General features: G+C 40.8%; 1 protein-coding gene across 1 annotated transcript in view; it reads left to right on the top strand.

The window, feature by feature from the left end:
• The window catches only part of CALB1 (calbindin 1), a 122,927-nt gene that overhangs the window by 83,089 nt on the left and 16,804 nt on the right, over nucleotides 1-23,034 (top strand). The window contains exons 6-7 of the mRNA XM_089679689.1: nucleotides 1,815-1,892; nucleotides 16,502-16,557. Coding sequence (XP_089535815.1) covers nucleotides 1,815-1,892; nucleotides 16,502-16,557 — 134 coding nt within the window. The remainder of the gene's footprint in view (nucleotides 1-1,814; nucleotides 1,893-16,501; nucleotides 16,558-23,034) is intronic.

A 23,034-nucleotide genomic window follows, 5' to 3' on the forward strand; every position in this document is an offset into this window, starting at 1 on the left:
TTTTGCTTTCTCCAGCTGTTATGGGGCTATGACTTGTCAGGGTTTAGGCAGAAAAAACAGCCCAGGTCTGACCTCAGGAGCATGGGTGCATGCACCTAAATAAGCCAAGCCATACAGTACATATACACATCACAGTTCTTGCCCATTCTGAGCAAAATGACAGGTCCTCTTAATAAGACATGTCCCACTGATACCACTATAGCAGTCCCAACAATCTAGTTCACAAGTTTACTCCCTTAGTAATACAAAGTACGTCCAACATGACGGGGGTTGTGAATGTCTTCCTTTCTTCCCATGGTGGTTTAGTACCTAAGCAGCCCTTCACCATACCTGAGTTCAATTATCTAGGGGAGGGGGAAGGCCCTTTTTCTCAAAATAAACTTAGATACAGACCCTTGGAAACACTGTGGTGGGGGAGCACAGGGAAAGTAAGTGTCAGGGGGCTATCAAGAGAACCAGAGCAGTGTGACAGATGCACTTTATACAGTAAACGTTAGTGTAGTAGGTTTGTATTTAAAGAGTATGTAAACCCAACACTTCATACTCCTGATATGTGTTTGCTGTTCCATGTACTTGTATGAAAAAGTATCCTGGTCTCTTTGCATTGCTTTCCTTGTGTGAAAAACCTGGTGTTCCTGCCACTCCCTCTGCTTTCCCCAATAAAAACTGACCACACTAGGCAGGAGACAGTTCTCTAGCTGTGCTGGGAACTCAGCCTGTCCTCCTCCAATGAGCAGGCTTCTGCGCACACGCTCCCCTGCACAGCCATATACTGGGAAGTTCAGTATAGTGCAGTTTCTCCTCCCCCAGCTCTCTCTTCTCAACTGTACAAGGAGCTTAGAGGGTATGGGATCACTTATAAAACAGGGGAAAAGGGTATTTTTATCTTGTGTTTTATTCCTATAAACAAATGTTTTGCCTTTTATTTCTATTTTAAACTGAATGGGTTGTTTTACAAGGTGAGGGTTTACATATACTTTAACTGTTATCTTTTAAATGTGACTAGAGTAAATATCATGAATTTTGAAGTGACTCACTAATTAAGTCAAAGCTGCACTGGGAAAATTTTCTTGGAAAATTTATTTTTATAATGTTTGCCTATTTATTTTTTATTAAAAGCTATAAGATAAAAATGTGTATTAAAATCTACTGATAATTTAAAGTGTATGTATAGCCAAAACATGTTGTTACAGTTCTGGATAAAGTAGGAAAGGGTTAAAACCACATCAGGTTATTTTTTTTCTGTCCTGCTGGGGAAATTTCCTTTCACTTCCTGTCCTAAAGATGCAACAGAAAGTGAGAGGAGATCTCCTCAAAGTAAGGGGAATTCCCATTTTAGACACTTGTCACCTGGCAACATTTGTTTCTGTAAGAAGACTCTGCCTCCGCTTTCCCCTACCACCGCCATTTTTTTGCTTTATGTGGACATTCAAATTTTCTGTGTTGCTGATCCCTAGTACTGATAGAGAGATGAATATCTCCAATGGTGACACAGACAGCAATGCTAATAGGACCAAGGATCTTACTCTTCCCTACTCTATACACAAATAAGAGGGTTTAGCTTTTACATACACTTTAAAAACTTATCTGACCAAAATAAAAAAGGATGTATTACATGTTAAAATAGACTATAAATACAAAATACCATAATACAAAAGTCCTTTACTTAAAACCAAATGCTTAAATAAAGTAAAGGCTCTGAGACTGAATTGGTTAATCACCTACAGGAAATACACTGACCATTACTGTTCTGCTGTTTCACCGGAAATTCTGACATTTCTAAATTGCTTATTTAACGTTTGCGTTTCAAATAGAGTTTTCTTAAGGACTTGCTAAGAAAGGCAAACAAACCATATGAAGATACAAAGTTAGAAGAATACACACAAATCATGGTAAGTTTTTCCAATATTATAGAGAAATGTTACTTGGTAAAACTGTAAATTGTGAGCTTGGAGCTCACTTTATAAATGATTGCAGGCAAATAAGAAAAGCAATGTACTAATTTGCTATACCGTCCTTAAAGTAATTTTCTGCTAGCAATGTCACAGGTGACCTAATGAATGACTGTCTTTTGGCAAGTTAATTGATTAGCAAGAGCAGTGCAATGTACCCCATACTATTATTTTATTGAATATGATGTTATCTTCATGATGGTGGGGGGATTTTTCCACAATGTAAATTGTTTGGATATATTTTGGTTAAGAAATCTCTATGTGAATGGTAAGATTTGCATTAATACTGAATGTATTACTTTTTGCTAACCTGTAGGCTCACTTTACCTTCTAAAGTGACCTCAGGTGCCCAAAACCAGGTCTTGCCCCCAACCCTGCTGCCCAAGCTATTCGATTGTAATGCTGTCATTCATCTTTGGTGGTCAACAGGAAAGCATAGGGGAGGCATGTATGTATGTCTAATACAGTTCCTGGATTTTGGGGGTCCCAGGGCAAGCAACTGGAGGTACCTGTAGCATGGCTGGCAGGGATTAAGGAAGTGGTAAGGTCCAATTTAATCTCATGTAATAATAATTCCTTCACAACCAGTATATACTGTGCAGCACTGTGCTGCTACTGAATTTATATTGTCCACATCACACATTATAACTAAATGAAATGAGTGAATTCAGCATTGCACCAATCTCCAACAGAAATTAATAAATAACAAATGCGTAGATATTAAAGACAATAACTAATAGTCTATAATACACGTGATTGCACAGCAAATAAAAAAGTGACACAGTAAAGTTCTTGAATCTGCCAATATACCTTCTGTGTAATCCCACCACCCTTTGTGATTCTTAGTCCACCACCACTAGCAGTTCACCTCATGGATTTGACCTACCCAACATTCAGTCAAAAAGTGAACCACAAAATTCATTGCATTGCTCGATAGATGTTGGCTTTATATTCTCACCAATTCCAAGAGGCCAATACCCAAAATATGATTAAAACATCATAGTGTTTTCTGTAAAAATCAATAATTTATTATTAAAAAAATATACAATACACTCACATTACAGTATATTGTGCACTTACCATGGTGCACGGCAGTGATCTGAGCTCACACTAAGCTCACACTAAGTTCACAACATTCCAGGCATTGACGCCATGGAGGCTGCAGCTTGTGTGCATGAACCAAGTCTGTTATACAGACACAATGCCGCTACCCCCTTGGGACCGGACAGTTATTTATATTGCAGGCTGATCTCCCGAATGTTAACCTCCGCTTGTTGTCACATGACAATACTCTTACATCACCGGCCCCTGCCCCTTACGTGTTACGTCATGGGTGTGGCTTCATCAGAAGTATGCATGTAGTAAATATAAATAAGCTCTGTGTCATTGTCAGTAAGGACACTGGTTTTGCCAAATTTATTGCAAGTTATATTATGACTACAAAATAGTACTACCACCAATGGAGAGGGTGCAAAAAATCTGCAATGAACACGTTTCCTACTTCCTCATGATCTGTAATAATTACTTCCTTTAACTCTTTTCGGAGCAACTATACTTTTTAGATTTCTTTCTACTTATTTTCTACAGTACTCATCTTTTCTCATTGCTCTTAGTTTGAATGCATTTTATCTGCCTGGGCACATACTAGGACAATGTACAGGTCATCACCCTTTTTTTCCAGCTTTCACTGTGCTGATTTCTGTAATTTTATTTTTCATGGATAGGCTCATTGGGCCTACACCTTGGTACCTCTGACCTGGAGGAACACTTTGACTTTTGGGTATGCTGCTCTTGGTGGGTTGCTTTCCACACCACAAAAAGTCTCACATCCCTTGGTTTTCATTCAAGACTAACAGTGTTTGAATCTTCCATTCCTACCCTGCAAGGCACCATGAGCAGCTACTATTTAATGCTAACTCACCAGGTCACAAGGCCATCAACTGGCTCCTGTGCTTTAAATCAGGTCAACCACTTAACAGCAATCCCCCTTATGCCTGCAATAGCATTTTTAATTTGATTTGTTTCCATCACTGCCATTACACTGTATCTACTGGTTGTTTTGCTGTCCACCATCTGCAAACCTGCCCAATAACTGATGCTCACCTTGGAAGCAGTGCCAGTGCTGATTGACTACATCTTGTAAGTCACAATCTGATTGCCTTATAAAGGAGGTGAACATGCTAAAATGTCAGCAGAGATTTTAACTGACTATATTTGACAGTTTGAACTGTAAGTGGCTTAAAATGGGAGTGCAAATTCTTATTAGCTGAATCAATTTTACAAATTCTCCATGGCTAAACATGGAAACATACACGCTGATTAGCTGAATGCAGTAGTGATGGTTTGAAATTTTAAACATTTAAGAGTGACATATTAATTTCACCTACTTATTACACTGACCTCCTCATGCTGCTGAATGATATATTATGTGTAGCAGAGCTTAATAATAGCATGCCAGTTATAGATTAAGAAGGAAGCTGGGTTGTTGAGTTATAGTAGTTAATGGGTGTAGAGAGAGATGTCTTATTAGATGTCTTATTTAAGCTTTATGCTCTGAAGGCAAAGTCATTACAGGCAGTGATACTGCTCTTTGAAAGGCGCTCTCTGCTATTATTAAGTGTCCTAATTCCTAATGAGCAAAACTGCATGTAATTTGAAAAGAGGAGCGCACATGAGACTCCAGCTCCAGGCCGACACATTCACTGCTGCAGTACTGTTTAACATGCACTGGCTATCTACTTTCTGGATCTGCCAAAGACCTTATTTCCCAGCAGTTAAAGGATACGTAATACTAAACTGAAAGTTAAATGAATAGATAGCAAAACCAAATACTATAATTCTATATATGCTTTAAAACTAATGTAATTCTGAAAATCATTTTCAATATTTTTGAAATCTGCAGCTTTCAGTAAAGTAATACCTGTTGATTCTGCCATGAAGGAGTGACAACGCTCTGTCCCTGTCTCCTATTTGTGCTTCTGAACTGTAACTTCGTCACTTTATTATTATACAGGATTTATATAGCACCAACAGTTTCCTCAGTGCTTTACAATATAACGGGAGACGATACAGCAACGATACAGTTCAATACAAGAGGGTTAGGAGGGCCCTGCTCCTTGGAGCTTACAATCTAACTTCTGATAGAGGCTATAAAAGACTGCTGGACTCCTTCCCCTAAAGATGTTTTGTGAATAGAGGAGGTGGAGTGAGGCTGACTGTAAGAGAGGCAGCACTGTAAAGCTGGCCATACACTGTGCAAATTTGCACAGTGGGTGGCCCTGTTGGCCTCCTCGTGTCTGACATGCCTTGATTGAAACACCGAAGTAGCCAGTCGGAAAATTGTTAGCCAATCAGCACTTGTATCCAATTAGATGCAGATGGTTGGTCAACTGTCAATATACAATAGTAGTGGTGACAAATTCATCCTCGCCACTGTGTAACTTGGATATTGGAATTTAAAAAAAACTATATGTTTAAGACTAGTACTGTTGGAGCTGCATGAAACTACCAGTTTTAAGTAATACAGCAGCCATTTTTTTTATGGCGGTTTAGATTTAAATATTGAAACATTATTTGACTACGCAAAAACCAGGAGATTCCATCCCCTTGAAAAGTACCCTTGTGTTGAAGGACAGGGGCCTCTTCTACACCTTTATGTGCCCCAAGAAGCAGTTGGAGGCCATTGGGGGCTTATGGTGTAATCTGGTAACCCCCTTTAATAAGGAGGGCTACCAAATATCCACTAACTCCCAGGGAAATGCGTACAGGGTACACTGGTTCCCTTTACCCATTCTCATAAAGACTTAAAGTGTTACTAAACTCACAACAGTAAAATCAGTCTGTATATGCAGTAAAGCATGCTAGCTATACTCACTGTGGAACCTCAGAGGTTAATCTCCGCAATGTGTAAAAAGGATGTTTGATCCTGTCTTCTCTGATCCTCCCCTTCTTCTACTGTCCCCAATCCATCTGCTGATAGAACAGAGCCTTGGGAGCAAGCTGCACATGCTCAGTTCGGTGTGCTTTGCTAGAGAGTTTTTTTTTTCTTGGAAGAGTGCCTGTGATCAGCACAGGGCCAATCAGCACTGTCCAGACATAGGGTCAGGGGTACTGCAGCCATATAGGACAATCAGGGGAGAATGAAAACTCCTCCTACAAGCTTTAACCAGTGCTCTGCTGAGCACTGATAGAAGTCACAAGACTGCTTTAGCTGCTGATGAGAAAAGGTATTTAGCAGTTTATATTCACTAAAATAATAGCATTTCCATGTTCTGTGTACTGTGGGAGACCAGATATAGTGAATTCAGGGTCCTGGGTTTAGCAACACTTTAAAAGAAAAAAAACACAAAAATTACAATATCCTTCAATTAGGCCCATTCCACAAAAATGGTCTGATCAGGTCTGCCTGTCAGTTTTTCAGGTGGACCTGGTTGGACCCTTCATTTACCCCTATGGACTGATGGGTATAAATGGACTTGTGTCCATTTACACTGGCATACCACCAATCCGATCCAGATCGTTAAAAAAAAAAAAAAAAACAGAAGGGGATCAATCCCCCTTCATCAAGGTCAATCAGATTGGAGGGCAGTCGGGGGTAAATGGACAGCAGAGTCCGTTTATTCCCGGCCATCCATAAAGCAGAGCAGGCTGTGTCGGTGACCACTCTGTGTGGACACAGGCCTGTCAGCCACCTTCTTTGCCTCGATTAGCAGGGGATCAACAGACAGATTTGATCTAATACTGATCTAAACAGAGTCTGCCCATGTAAAAGAGACCTTAAAGGAGAAGTATAGCTATTTCAGCTATACTTCTCCTGTAGGTCACAGGAGTGCAGTTCGTTCTGCACTCTTGTAACCCATTTGCAGCCATTAAAGTCTGTGGTCGGCTGACGTCACAGAGCCGGTCCAGGCTCTGAAAAGATCCCAACCATATGGTCGGGATCCACCCAGTAGCCTGGACTGGCAATTGGCTCAACCTCTCAATGATCCACCTAGAGCTTGAGCCAGCCCTGCCCCCTTGTACAAATGCATCGTACAGTCCACGGAAATTTGGTCAACATTGACTTTACTGGTGCTCAGATTTAGGTTGAGTGTTTCCGAAGATTTTCGGCCTGTTCAGCTGAACTTCCGTGAATCGAACAGAGGCATATCCAATTAACTCTATTTTTACATCCCTTCCGCTTTTTAGTCTTGTTTATGACTTGCATTGTGTATTTGCTGTTTGTCCTTTTGTCTAGTTGATTTTATGGAAACCTCTTCCCACTGCACAGCTGTCAGAATTTTAAAATAGTTTCCAGAGAGACCTTGCTCCTGAAGTGTTATAACTACTCTAATTATTCATGATATTGTCCTGGAGCCTAGCAAAGTCATGCCATCGTATCAAGACAGATTATTGCAGATACTAAACTAATTGATTCTAAAAACATTTTTCCATTTCCACATTATCCTAGGAAGTATTAGGGACACAAATGAGTGGATGACAGGAAGATAGTTTATAGGAAGAATTGAATGAATCATGAAACTGACTGCTTTGTGTTGTTGTTCAGTTAATAACTGAGGACATTTTGGTAATGTATAAATAAAGTCATTTCCAGGAATAACATAAGAGATATTTCCTGGAAATCAAAGTCAATGGCTTGTTATACATTATAGCGTATGACAGTGAGGAGATGTGTGCCAATCACCTTCCATGTCTTTGGTGGTATAGATTTGTTTGTAGGTGTAACTCTTCATTTTTGTCTGGTCCTCCTACTGTAAATGTTGTGGTTAATGTAATGAAGATTAAAGTCTACACATGAAGGAAATATTACCTGTCACATTAAATGCACTATTTAGTTGCACCTCCATTTACACAAACAAAAATGTACGAACAACTGGTCAGAACTCCTGATTGTATTCTTGCTCTAAGTCAATTATTGTAAACAGCATTTCTGAGCTCTCCCATTGAGAATGCTAGTTACCTGCCCTTATTACTTAATTAAAGCTGAACTCCAGGCTCCCCCAAAAAATTAAAAGTCAGCAGCTACAAATACTGTAGCTGCTGACTTTTAATATAAGGACTCCTACCTATCCAGGGATCCAGTGCCGACCTCACCCGGGCTGGTTTTTCACTAGCCTTCGGGTTCTTGGCGCCGGCATGGCAAGTAAGGAAAACCAGAAGTTAAGCCTTGCGACTTCACAGCTGGTTTCCTGCTGTGCATGCGTAGGTCACACTGCACATTGTGAATAGTCCCATAGTCTACTTGGGCCTGTGAAGTGTCCCAGAAGACTGTGGGGGGAAAAAGGGGAGGCTGAACTTCTGGCTCAGTTCACAGCGACGAAACCAGGTACCCGCTCCCCCCCAAAAAAAGTGCCAAATGTGGCAGAAGAGAAGGGGAAGGTACAAACAAGTGGAGCTTCACCTTTTGGGTGAAGCTCTGCTTGAATTTTTGGGGAAGTTCATTAAAAAAAAGTTAATGTGTGTTCATTAATTAAACTCTGGGGGCATCCAACACTTCCTGCTACCTACTGGACCTTTACACTGATCTCAGCTGCAGAACATACCTGTTCCCACTGGCCTGCTCTCCATTCACCAAGCAGCCTTTACATTTGCTTGTTAGCCTGTTGCCTGTGCCCCAACATGCAGGTGCAACAAGTTATACAGAGATGAATGGAAGAAACTGCAGCACAAGTGCCAGCCGAAAAAAAAAAAAAAAAGGATGTACGAATCTGTCTGTTTTGATGGAGAGCCAGGCAGTAGGAGTGGGAGTTCATGATGAATTTGAGTTCTGAGTTTTCTGAACTTGTCCTTTAAAGTGTTACTAAACCCATGACCCTGCATTCACTGTATCCGGTCTTCCATAGTACACAGAACATGTCATTACAAATATTTTAGAAAAAATAAACTGCTAAATACCTTTTGTCATCTGCAGTATATAGCAGTCCTGTGACTTCTCTCAGTGTCCAGCCAAGCACTGGTTAATCTTGCAGGAGGAGTTTTCATTCTCCTTTTACTGTCCTATGAGGCTGAATGACCCCTGACCCTCTGACCCCTGTGCCGATCACATGCACCCTCCCAAAAAAAAACCATAACTGTCTACCAATACACACCAAACAGAGCATGTACAGACTTGACACTGCTGCTCTGTACTAAGACAGATGAATTGGAGAAAGTAGAAGGAGAGGGTCAGAAAAGACAGGATCAAACAGCAATTTTACAAAATGCGGAGGAATAACCCCTTAGGTTCCACGGTGAGTAGAACAAGCATGCATTACTGCATATACAGACTGATTTTACTGTTGTGGGTTTAGTAACACTTTAAGTCACTTGGAACAAGATAGTAGATAAGGACTTCTGACTTTTATTTGGCTTTCCTGTTCTGCATATGAACCCAGACCACTGACTTGTGCAGTAAAAATTTAATCCAAGTAGACTGGATTTATATACAGTTGTGTTCAAAATAATAGCAATGTGTTGAAAAAAGTGAATAAAGCTCAAAATCCTTCTAATAGCTTTTATTTCCATACACACAAATGCATTGGGAACACTACACATTCTATTCCAAATCGAACATGAAGAAAAATATATCAAATTTGTGTTGTTCCTCTAAAAAAATTGAAGAAAAGTGAATATTAGACTGTTCAAAAAAATAGCAGTGTTTGTATTCTTCTTTACAAACTCAAACATTCACTATATAAACTGAAAAATGTTTGAAGATTTTGCTTTCCTTTGAATCACTTAATTAATATTTAGTTGTATAAGCACTGTTTCTGAGAACTGCTGTACATCTGTGTTGCATGGAGTCACCCAACTTCTGGCACCTGTGAACAGGTATTCCAGCCCAGGATGATTGGACTACATTCCACAGTTCTTCTCTATTTCTTGGTTTTGCTTCAGAAACTGCATTTTTTATGTCACCCCACAAGTTTTCTATTGGATTAAGATCCGGGGATTGGGCTGGCCACTCCATAACATCAATCTTGTTGGTCTGGAACCAAGATGTTGCACGTTTACTGGTGTGTTTGGGGTCGTTGTCTTGTTGGAACATCCATTTCAAGGGCATTTCCTCTTCATCATAAGGCAGCATGACCTCTTCAAGTATTCTGATGTATTCAAACTGATCCATAATCCCTGGTATGCGATAAATAGGCCCAACACCGTAGTATGAGAAACATCCCCATATCATGATGCTTGCACAACCATGCTTCACTGTCTTCACAGTGTACTGTGGCTTGAATTCAGTGTTTGGGGGTCGTCTGACAAACTGTCTCCGGCCACTAGACCCAAAAAGAACAATCTTACTTTCATCAGTCCACAAAATGTTGCGCCATTTCTCTTTAGGCCAGTCAATGTGCTCTTTGGCAAATTGTAACCTCTTCAGCACACGTCTTTTTTTCAACAGTGGGACTTTGCGGGGGCTTCTTGCAGATACCTTGGCTTCACATAGGCGTCTTCTAATTGTAACAGTACTCACAGGGAACTTTACACCTTCTTTGATCTTCCTGGAGCTGATTGTTGGCTGAGTCCTTGCCATTTTGGCTATTCTTCTATCCATTTGAATGGTAGTTTTTCGCTTTCTTCCACGTCTTTCTGGTTTTGGTTGCCATTTTAAAGCATTTGCGATCATTTTAGCTGAGCAGCCTATCATTTTCTGCATTTCTTTATATGTTTTCCCCTCTCCAATCAACTTTTTAATCAAGGTACGCTGTTCTTCTGAACAATGTCTGGAACAACCCATTTTCCTCAGAATTTCAGAGAGAAATGCACTGTAACCAGCATGTACAACATTTGCTGCCTTCCTTCCTTAAATAAGGCAATAATTGCCACCTGTTTTTCAAAGAATGAATGACCTCACTAATAGAACTCCACACTGCTATTATTTTGAACATGCCCCTTTCAATTAGTGATTCAATTACACAGAATCAGCAGCATGCATGTCATGACTGTTGGGTCTGTTGGATTTCTATTACTCTGCTACACCTGCTAGTAAATTATTTGCCATGTAGAAATATCATTTCCACCAAAAACAGTGATTGATCAGGTTAGTGATGTCTGAATGCTATTATTTTGAACACAACTGTACGTGACACTTTAAAAGCAGAAGAGGAAAATTGTTTACATTTCAGAACATTTTGGCCATTACGTCCACACATCAGAATATTTAATAACCCAAATACAAGTATCACATAGTATCGCTAACAGAACTTCAGTTTCTTTCATCTCATCTCCTTTCTCTCTCTGTACACAGCTGAGCAGGCATCACATTTAAGGCTGCTCTGTTTATAACATAAAAAAGGAGGAGGGGGGATTCACAACTATTCTTAAAAGAGAACAGTCCCACAAATTCAGACATTGCACAAAATGGAAACGTAGCAGAGCATGTGACAATTCTAAAATGTATCCCCAAATTTACAGATCATATAGCAGAGATGGAAAACAACTGACATCCTCAGAAAGAAACTTTTAGAAAACAGTCCCATTACTACATCATATAAGTAGTATGTAGTCTTTTTTTACTCTATGAGATTTAAGAATCAACAAACACATCGGCATATAATTCAACAACATTTAAGAAATATCCAGATAAAAAAAAGGATTAGCTAAGCAATTCAGCTTCTCTCCAGGAAACAGATACAAAAACAGATCAAGAAAACGTGTTATTCAAGAACAAATTTTACAGAAATTGTACCCAAACTGCACTTTTTTGTAAACAGATGTTTTATGAGCTCATATAAATTTTGTACCACTTTTAAAGAATATGTAAACCCAACATATTCCTGATATGGCCTGTTGTGCTGTGTATTTGTATGACAAGTATCCTGTTCTCTTTGTATTGCTTCCTTTGTGTTAAGTCCCACTTCTTTTCTATTAAAAACTGACTACACTTATTAGAACACACCATGGTCAGTTCTCTAGATGTGCTGGGAACTCAGCCTGCTCTCCTCCAATGATCAGACTTGTCCTGACACATCCCCCCCCCCGCACAGCCATTCACTGGGAAGATCAGTGTGCTGCTGTTTCTCCTTCCCACAGCTCTTATGCAGCTGAGAACAGAGGGAATGGGATCACTTATACAAAAGGGGAAAAAGTGTTTACAGTTTTTTTTTTATATCTATACACAAATGTTTTGCTTTTCATTTCTATGTTAAACTGAATGGGTTGTTTTACAAGGTGAGGGTTTACAATTACTTTAGTTTAACATCGTGTACCATTTCTCGAAATAGTGGCGTGTTACCAGCAGTTTCCATCCTTCCACTAAAATTTTAATGGAGAGTCTGAAAAGAGATTTCTCTCTCGTACTGCCAAGATAGAATTTACTTTTGGCATTGCCCATGCTCACAGGCTATATGTTACAAAGCCATAACATGATCACTTGGGGCAAGATGACTCAAGAGTTGTTTTGCTTGTTCTCACATAACAAACCATACCTTTCACACATCCACACATTCTTTTTTAATATATTTCTAGAAGTTTGGAGTAGCTTAGGGGAACAAGACCATAGCCACCAGGCCTGAAGCTTGGCTGAAGCCATGTTAAAAATTCCCCAACCTCAGTAGTTCCAGATCAATGGCTCAAATTATCAAACTCAGCAGGCAACTTTATAGCTAGGCAGCATTTTTAGAAGGTCAGCAGTGACGGTCCCTATATTTCCTTTATGACTGGTGTTCTTCAAGCAGGGGTGGACTGACCATTCAAGAACTTGGGCCCGGGGTCAGTAGGGGGCCCCATGAAATGCCCCTGGTACCTTTTATAGGCTTTTTTTGAGTGTGGGCAAGGACACAGGGGTCCCATGATCCCCTATTGCCCGGGGGCTACATGAGTTGTCAATCCGCCCCTGTCTTCAAGTTGCAGTAACCAGACACAAGGCATACTGAAAGTGAAGTAGAACTATAGGCAAAATATAGAAATAAAAATCTGAAATGTTAGTGTAAACTGCACACTTGCTATATCTGTAAATATCTCTTCTATCTAAGAACATTTCTGCCATTATTAACACTTCTGACAGAGTAATAATGTTAAATGACCTAAAATGAATACACTGCAGTGTTGTCACCCTGTCCAACTACTGCAACCATAAGGGCTACTGGGTTGCATGGTCATGTACACTAAGTAGAGCATTGTCTCACTGAAAGCCCTCCCCCTCAATGCCAGCTAGCGTAGACCAGCCCTGTTCTACCTCCAGCCATGTTGTTCAACATCATAGTGCTGTCCAAATTAATTTGGTAAATGTGAGCCTACAAGCACAGCATCTGGAAAAGTGACTGTCATGGTCAGGGGTCGGGCTTGGAGACCAGTAGCTATAGCAGTAGAGAGGCTCCCACTGACCAGCAGGATAGGTATACAAGAGAGTCACCCAGGCAGATCACACAAACTCATCCAAGGTGCACAGTCTAAGCAATAACTGGTGTTCACTAGAGATCCTGATGATGGATGCTTTTGCTAAGTGTTAGTACGAGATTGCGGTCCTTATTATTGCCCCACCAGGAGGTAAGCAAGCCAAGGTCCAGTAGCAGACATAGCAGGTAGGGATAAAGAAGAAGTGTAGTCAGTAAACAAACCAAAGGTCAGTAAAAAGCAGAAGCATAGTCGAAGAACAAGCCAAAGGTCAGTAACGATTGGTAGTGGAGAAACAGACGGCAGCGGGAGTGATAAGATGAAATATTGGCTGGAGAGAGCAAAATAATCCGGCAAACAGGAAGTGCAAAGGCATGGCTAAAATAAGAAGTTCATGAGAGGAGCAAAGGGTTCAAAGTTCAAAAGAAACAAGGTTCAAGGCAAGATCATTTAAGGAATTGTCCAGCATTCCAGGTGGCTTTGCAGGACGAGACACTGCCAGACACAGCAGAGGTTGTAGGTTTAGACCTGGGTCCTCACAGTGACATTTAGACTTCTCCTTCCTGCTCTGTGTCTGTGAGAAGATCCATAATCCCAGTGAAGTAATCACAGAAATTGATTTTAAAAGGTAAATTAAAAAAAATCAGCTTAAGTTTAAGTGGCAGGACATCTTCTTTGTGAGAATTCATATGAGCGTCTTCTGAAAGGAACATGCACCCTTTTTTTCAGGAGTGGGGAACGTTTCTCCAACATAAAAGGTGTATGAAAATCTGGCTGAGTGTGATGATCTGTGATGTTCTGTTGTGTAATGTGCTGACTCCCATTCCAGCTGTTGTATTAATGAGGTGTGTTATCTGCTACTTAGCAGCCAGACATGCTCCTTGAATAAACATGAGCAGCTTGTGGACTCTGAGCACAATGGGCCATTACACCAAGGTGGCTCCCATCTCCTTCATTTATTGATAGTCTGAAGTTTTCATTTTAAGTGCCATTCAGAAGCGATTCTTCCTCTCCTGTGGTGTGATGTGCATTCAAAGGCTCCATCCTTGAAAGACACCATGTGTCAGAATCTAGCTGAGTGTGCCACTGCTTTCCCAACAATGCCTCTCTATTCACATTGAAATGGTACCCTGATGATGTGAAATGGGCTCATATGACAGCTTATGTTCTAGACAATATTTTAGACAACTTCAAAATGCCATAAGGAACCGTTTTTAATGAAAAAAGTAATATGGAAGAATGATTAAAGCGTATGTAAACGCTAATAATGAACTTCTCTTATTTGTTCCCATTTTATCTGTTAAATATAGTGTTTTGTTATACATGTTCAAAAATACCTGTTGATCATGTTGGAAATCCAGTATGTTCTGTGCTCTGTGCATTCTGGTATGACAACAGAACACGTGTCCAATATGTTATGGAGACTGGAAGAGGAAGAGGGGAAGGTGTTCTATAGTCTTAATACACGTCTTGTCCTTGGGTGACAACACTGTTCTTCTCTAGGTACAGTACAGTGTGTGAGCATTGTCACGCTTGTCAGGAAATGTCTTACTAGAAGGGTTCACTGGGTGAAAATTAAGGAAAAAAAGCCATAGAAAATAACAGGAATGCCACCACTGCATCTAAGGACTGGCAAACCGTGATATATTACATTATTGTTCTTGGGTTCAGATACGCTTTTAATGAATAAATGCACTTTTAAAGAGCACCCTTAGTACTGGGGAAAATGATATGCTGTAGAGCCCTGGTGCCCAACCTGCGGCCCGAGGGCCACATGTGGCACTTTGGCACTTTTTGTGTGGCCCTCATGGTCTCTGCAGGTACTAATCTGTGTTCCCCTATTGCTCTGTTATACCAGTTATTTGTAGCAGCTTCATGAAGTACATCTCCAGTCTATGACTGACTCCTGAAGTATGTCCCTAGTCTCAAATTCTCCTGCAGCATGTTTGCAGTCTTTGACCATCTCCTGTACCATGCATATAGTCTTTGGCTATATATTACTTAAAATTCACAGAAGTTTATGTGTGGCCCTTTGGTGATGTTGGGGGCCTGCACCTGAACCCCTCATATCAAGAAAGTTGCTCACCACTGATGTAGAGGAAGAAGGCAAAGAATATACCCTTTTTTCAGTTGTTACAGTGACTTTTTAGTCACTTGACCTCTGAAAGGTTTTACCCCCTTCATAACCAAGGCATTTTTTGCTATTCAGTACTGTGCAACTTTAACTGGCAATTGCTCGGCCATGCAACACTGTACCCAAATGAAATTTATAACATGTTTTCACAGAAATAGAGCTTTCCTGTGTGGGTATTTATTTATCACTGGGTTTTTAATTCTTTGCTATATAAACAAAAAAATACCCAAAATTTTGAAAAAAAAACCCCACATTTTTCTTTGTTTCTGTTATAACATTTTGCAAACAAGTAATCTTTTATCATAAATTTAGGCCAACCTGTAATCTGCTACATTTCTTTGGTAAACGTAACCCCAAATAGTGTATATTATTTAGTCTGTGTGAGAGTTAGTCTACAAATTATGGTATATATTAGGGATGGACTGATACAATTTTTTGATCCATAAGTACAAGTACCGATACCGATGTATAGACGCAAATTGCACCTCAAAGAATATCATGCGCTTTGAACAGGAATGCGATTCCTGTCTGAATCACATGTGGTTTCCACACTGCTCCTGTGTGAACTCAGGCTTGTTATAGCCTGCATTCACACAGGAGTGGTGCGGGAAACCTCCCTGCACTAATCCCATGCTGAGCGGAGAATTGGAGAGAAGTGCGTTTGGGGATGTATACATGGGTGTCGGCTATCAGGCAGAGGATGAAGGCAGATGCTCCAGATTCTCAGCTGTGGGAGAGTTGAGAAGCCATGGGGATTTGAAATCCTCTCCTTGCAGGGATGACAGTACAGGCTAAATGAATTTTGATTGGTCAGCACCGTTACCTTCGTGAATTTGGTCCATGTTTTAAAGGGCCAATACCTCCAGAAAAGTGTCACAAATGTTTTAATGGTTTTCCACTTATAGGTTTGTTATTTGTGGGTCTTTGTTATAAAGAAAACAAGCAAGTTTTGCTAATATACATGCCCATTTGATGTCTATATAAAATGAAAACAGAACACATGTGTGAAAAGACAAAATGATAAGGAACATGTTGCTTATCAAAGTGTAATGTGTGCTGTGTGTACAAGATTTACAGTCTCATTTTCTTTTTTCATTTCCAGCTGAGGATGTTTGATTCAAATAATGATGGAAAACTAGGACTTACAGAGATGGCACGGTAAGAGTAGAAATGAAAGGTTAAATGTCTGTCTGATTGTCCATTAAGCCATTTACAGCCATGAACAGTGCACCCCCGAGTGCAGCAGTAAACATTAGACAGCGATTTTATGAATGCCCTGGTAACCTTGATGTGTGCTGTGATTGGCACTTGGCAAGAACAGTGCAGTACATCAGGAAGGTAGTATGTATGAATACTGTGTAGACTGTAGAGGATATACAGTGGAAAGGAAAAGTCTATACACCCCTGTAAAAATTCCAGGTTTCTTGATGTGTAAAAAAAGTCAGACCAAGATAAATCACTTCTGAATTTTTCCACCTTTAATGTGACCTATACTCTGCAATTCAATTAAAAACACACTAAAACAAAGTTTGTAAATGGATAGAAAACTGGCCAAAAGATCGTATTCAGAGAGTAGTGGTTAATGATTCATACTCTGAATGGTCTGGGGTCATCAGTGGTGTACCCCAAGGTTCAGTGTTGGGACCCTTACTTTTTAATATATTTATAAACGATATAGGGTCTGGGATTAAAAATCCCATTTCAGTCTTTGCAGATGACACCAAGCTGTGCAGTGGAATAACGTCCTTACAGGATGTCTCCAATTTACAAGCCGACCTCAATGCACTGTTTAATTGGGCAACTATGTGGCAAATGAGGTTTAATGTTGATAAATGTAAGGTTATGCACTTGGGGGCTAAGAATATGCATGCATCATACATACTAGGGGGGTACAACTGGGGGAATCAATGGTGGAGAAGGATCTGGGAGTCATGGTAGATCACAAGCTTAATAATGGCTTGCAATGCCAAACTGCGGTTTCTAAAGTGAGCAAAATCCTCTCCTGTATTAAAAGAGGTATAGACTCCAGAGAGAGAGATATTATATTACCCCTGTACAAATCATTAGGAACACCTCATCTGGAATATGCAGTTCAGTTTTGGGCACCAATTCACGAAAAGAACATTGGGGAACTGGAAAAAGTGCAGAGAAGGGCAATCAAATTGATAAGGGGCATGGAGGAGCTCAGATATGAGCAAAGATTAGAGGAACTGAATTTATTCTCTCTTGAGAACAGGAGATTTAAAGGGGATATGATCAACATGTATAAATACATCAGTGGTTCATATAGTGAACTTGGTGTAGATTTATTCACTTTAAGGTCATCACAGAGGACAAGGGGGCACAGTTTACGTCTGGAGGAAAAAGGGATTTAATCTCAAAATACGGAAAGGCTTCTTCACAGTAAGAGCTATGAAAATGTGGAATAGGCTCCCTCAAGAGCTGGTTCTGGCCAACCCAATAGATTGTTTTTAAAAAAGGCCTGGATTCTTTCATAAATTGACATAATATAACTAGATTCTAATATGTATGGGTAAAGTTGATCCAGGGAATATCCGATTGCCTCTTGGGAGATCAGGAAGGATTGTTTTTCCCTGAAGCAAATTGGATCATGCTATATTGGGTTTTTTTGCCTTCCTCTGGATCAGCTATGAGGTGGGTTTAGGAATGTTTATATAGGATTGTATGTATGTGTGTGTGTGTGTGTGTGTATATATGTATATATATATATATATATATATATATATATATTATCCCCCCTTTTAATGGTTGAACTAGGTGGACATGTATCTTTTTTTCAACCAGATTAACTATGTAACTATGTAACAAAAACATAAAACTTACAATTATGTGGTTGCACAAATATGCAGACCCTTAAACTAATGCTTTGTTGAAGCACCTTTACATTTGATGATGGTATTCAGTCTTTTTAGGTAACAGTCTATTAACATGGCACATCTTGTCTTCTGAATCTTTGCCTACTCTTCCTTGCAAAAGCGCTCCATATCTGTCAGTTTGTGAGGGCATCTCCTGTGCACAGCCCTCTTCAGGTCACCCAAAGACCCCTAGTTCACCAACAGTCCAAGTCTGAGCTCCGGCTGGGCCACTCCAAAACTTTGATCCTCTTCTGGTGAGGTGTTCTTTGGGTTGGTATAGTGCTGAAAGGTGAAATTACTCTTCATCTTCAGTGATTTAGCAGAGGCCGTAAGATTTTCTGCCAAAATTGACTGATACTTAGAACTGTCCCCCCCCCCACCTTGACTTAGGCCTGGCTCACACTGTCGCTGGTGGCTGCAATTCCCACACCTGTAAAACACACTGCTGTTTAACCCCTCCACTCCAAATGTATGCGAATATGCGGCCCAACTGGACTGGGCTTTTTTCCATGGGGCCACATAATTGCATACCTGTCTTTGTGCTGGGAGCACACCGCGTGAAGCACTCCCAGCACAAAGGCCAAGTTCTCACTGAAAACCGTGGTCCAGTTCTAACGATCGAGACCTGAACTCCCAATTCCAGGTCACCTGATTGTTGTGATAGCCTCTGATTGGCTATCACAGTGATCAATTACAGTGAAGCCTGCCCCCTTGTTTTCTCTCTCTGAATGGAGAAGATACAATGTATCTCTCTCTGTCCCTTAAGTGTGTGTAAAATAAAAACAAAAATTAAATAAAAATAATTGAAAAAAAAATTACCGTATTTGCCGGCGTATAAGACGACTGGGCGTATAAGACGACCCCCTACTTTTCCTGTTAAAATATAGGGTTTGAGCTATACTCGCCGTATAAGACTACCCCTCTTCCAACGCACACCAAATAAAAATGAAAAAAACATCAGATTTGATTTCAATATGGTATGCTATTTCAGTATGGTATTCCAATGATGGGGCACTATTCCTCCCACTGACACCAATGATGGGGCATGATTCCTCCCACTGATACCAATGATGAGGCACTACTCCTCCCACTGACACTAATGGTGCCCCATGAGTAGTGTCAGTGTGTGAGGAATAGTGTCCCATCATTAGTGTCAGTGGGAGGAATAGTGCCCCATCATTGGTGTCAGTGGATGAAATAGTGCCCCATCATTAGTGTCAGTGGGAGGAATAGTGCCTCATCATTTGTGTCAGTGGGAGGAATCATGCCCCATCATTGGTGTCAGTGGGAGGAATAGTGTCCCATCATTTGTATCAGTGGGAGGAATCATGCCCCATCATTGGTGTCAGTGGGAGGAATAGCACCCCATCATTGGTATCAGTGGGAGGAATAGTGCCCCATCATTAGTCAGTGGGAGGAATAGTGCCCCATCGTTGGTGTCAGTGGGGAGGAGGAATAGTGCTCCATGGTTGGTGTCAGTGGGGAGGAGGAATAGTGCCCCATGGTTGGTGTCAGTGGGGGAGGAATAGTGCCCCATCATTGGTGTCAGTGGGGAGAATAGTGCCCCATCATTGGTATCAGTGGGGAGAAAAGTGCCCCATCATTGGTGTCAGTGGGGGAGGAATAGTGCCCCATCATTGGTGTCAGTGGGGGAGGAATAGTGCCCCATCATTGGTGTCAGTGGGGGAGGAATAGTGCCCCATCATTGGTGTCAGTGGGGGAGGAATAGTGCCCCATCGTTGGTGTCAGTGGGGGTGGAATAGTGCCCCATCATTGGTGTCAGTGGGGGAGGAATAGTGCCCCATCATTGGTGTCAGTGGGGAGAATAGTGCCCCATCATTGGTGTCAGTGGGGGAGGAATAGTGCCCCATCATGGCTGTCAGTGTGGAGGAGGAATAGTGCCCCATCGTTAGTGTCAGTGGGGGAGAGGAGCGGCTGCTCCTTCTTTCAGTTCGGCAGCTTGATTTTCGCGGGGCCGTTCGGCTCCGCCTCCTCGCCGGTGATTGGTCGCCTGTGTGCGCTGGCGCCCAATCACCGGTAAGGAGGCGGAGCCGAGCGGCCGCGTGACCATCGAGCGGCCGAACTGAAAGAAGGAGCAGCCGCGCTTCCTGGACCGGATCATCGTGGGACCGGGACCGGAGCCAGGTAAGGTACAGCAGCCCCTCTGCCCACCCCTGTACTTAGTGTCCGTTGGAGGACACCGCCCCTGGAAAAAGTGCCGCCCTGACATACCGACGTATAAGACGACCCCCGACTTTTCAGAAGATTTTCAGGGGTTGAAAAGTCGTCTTATACGCTGGCAAATACGGTAAATTTAGATCAAGTTTTGATCTAGGTCAGTGCCAGGGTTAGTGTTTCTGCCAAGGTCAGGGTCAAGGGACAGGAATTTTTTGTTTTGGTCAGGATTTTTTTTTTTAATTTTTAAATTAGTATCAGTGTTTAGTTAGTGGCAGAATAAAAAAAAAAGCAAAATGCACACTATTGCTTCTGGGCTGTATTACAGGTACATACAACAACTAAAATACACATATGTGATATCGCTGCAATTGTCAGGAGCAGGAAAAATTATTTTGGGTTGTTCTTTGATGGTAGGTTATCGTATTGACAAGAAATATACAGCTAAATTAAAAAAAAAATTTGTTTACCATTTTGGGCCAGTTTTGCTTTGATAAAAATTAAAAAAACAGGAGATATCTATTACTATTTACCACCAAATGAAAGTCAAATTTGTCCTAAAAAAACAAAGTATAATTCGCCTGGATAAACAAAATAGTTCTGATGATATGTACAGTTTTGCTAACACGTCAAAGTTGCAAAATTGCACTTAGGCGTTAAGATTTGTTTTACCCTTAGGTGCGAAGGGATTAAAAACTCAGGGGGATGCCATTCATTTTTAATGGCACCCCCACACATCTCAAACCATAGCGCTTTTGCAGGTGCATGAACCGATGGGAAATCACATGGTGCAAAAGCTGAAGATCCAGCTGAAGAAAAGTAGTCCCAAACATATAGCTGCCACCACCATGCTTCACTATAGGTATAGTGTTTTTTTGTGATGTGCAGTGTTGATTTTGTGACAAATATACATTTTGGAATTATTGCCAAAAAAGTTTAATCTTGGTCTTATCAGACCATAAAATACGGTATTTTCCCACATGCTTTTACCAGACATGATGTAGTTTTTTGCAAAATGTACCAGGCTTGAATGTTATTTTAGTAAGAAAAAAGAGAAGTATGGGTTAAAAAAAAACCCTTTAAACTCACCTAGGTGGATTAAAAGAGAAGTATAGGTTACAAAAAAAAAACCTTTATACTCACCTAGGTGGATGCAGCATCAGTCTGATGCTGCAGCTGTTCCCTGTTGGCTCTGAACTGAGATCGCTCAGTTCTCCCCTCTGCTTTGAGCAGAGAGTGGTCACTGTCAGACACTGGCTTTTGGCTCTGCCCCTCCAGCACTCACTGGAGAGCTGGGCTGTGGAAAGGGAAAGAGCAGCTGACTCAGGCTCTCAGCGACTCACTGAGAGGCTGAGCCAGCTGCTGGTCTTTCTAGAACCTGGCCCGGCTGAGTGACGTCAGACAACGTTGTGCTTTAGCGTGCTGCCGACTGAAAATGGTTCAAGGAGTGCTGAATGAATTGCAATCCTGTGATCCCCAGGAAAAGTATAGCCCAAATGCTTTGGCTATACTTCTTTAATGCTGCTGTAGGCCTCTTGGCAGCTTCCCAGACCAGTTTTCTTCTTGATGTTTTTTCTATAATTTTTGGAGGATCATCCAGTTCTAGGTAATGTCACTTTTGTGCCATATTTTCTCTCCTTGTTGGTCCCATGGTATATCAAATGCCTTGGAAAGTTTTTTGTATCTTCTCCTGACTGATACCTTCCTATCATGAGATCACTTTGATGCTTTGTAAGCGCTTTGTGGAACAAGGCTTTTGTTGTGAGAGGCAACTGAGTCAATGTTAGAAAATTCCTACTAGAACAGATGAACTTTGTATAGACTTAGTCAGAGTCACTTTCACTAATGGCAGGTGTGTACTGACTAACAAGAGTTAAGAAAGAAATACACAAGCATTCATTGCTGCAATAATTTTGAAGGTACACTACATTATTCAAGGATTTCCTTCTTATCCTCCTTTCACTATTTGATGAAACACTAATCCAGAACAAGATGGTGAAGCGGGTGCTGGGATTCCCCATGCACATAATTTGCTGTAGGGCAGTGACATAGTGAATAACCTAATGATGATCCCCTGAACCCATATCTTCAAAATACGACAGCAATGACAGTTCCTAATATGTATTTCCTAACAAATTCCCTTTAAGCTAAAAAAAAGGATATAAGAAAATGATTCCTTCAGTGCAGTAAATAAATGTTGTAAGTAAAATGTGAGCATATAACCAATCTTAAAAACAATTGAGTACTCTGTGTCATACTTTTTTTATTTGCACTTACATCCACATTTTTGGGATGTACCACCTTCTTCAAGGTCAAAGCAGTAGTAATACACAAAGTTTTAGCAGAATGGTAAGTAAGAGAATTTCTAAGGGAAAAAGGTACAAACAAACATACAAAGCAATAGTAGTTAAACTTGGATAGTTAGTGAGACAAGGCAGAGAGAGGGCAATAGACTGGGAGGGGGAGTAACAGTCACAAAGGTGAGGAGGATGGTCCTAAAACTTTTGGATAATGATTTAGAAAGCCAAGGTCAACATTTAGTCCCGTATCTTTTGTGTCAAATAGAATTATCATTCTTAGTTCA

Source organism: Staurois parvus, unplaced genomic scaffold (assembly GCF_062004578.1).
Source record: "Staurois parvus isolate SC_StPar_1 unplaced genomic scaffold, SC_StPar_1.0 ptg000230l, whole genome shotgun sequence".
Taxonomy (NCBI): domain Eukaryota; kingdom Metazoa; phylum Chordata; class Amphibia; order Anura; family Ranidae; genus Staurois; species Staurois parvus.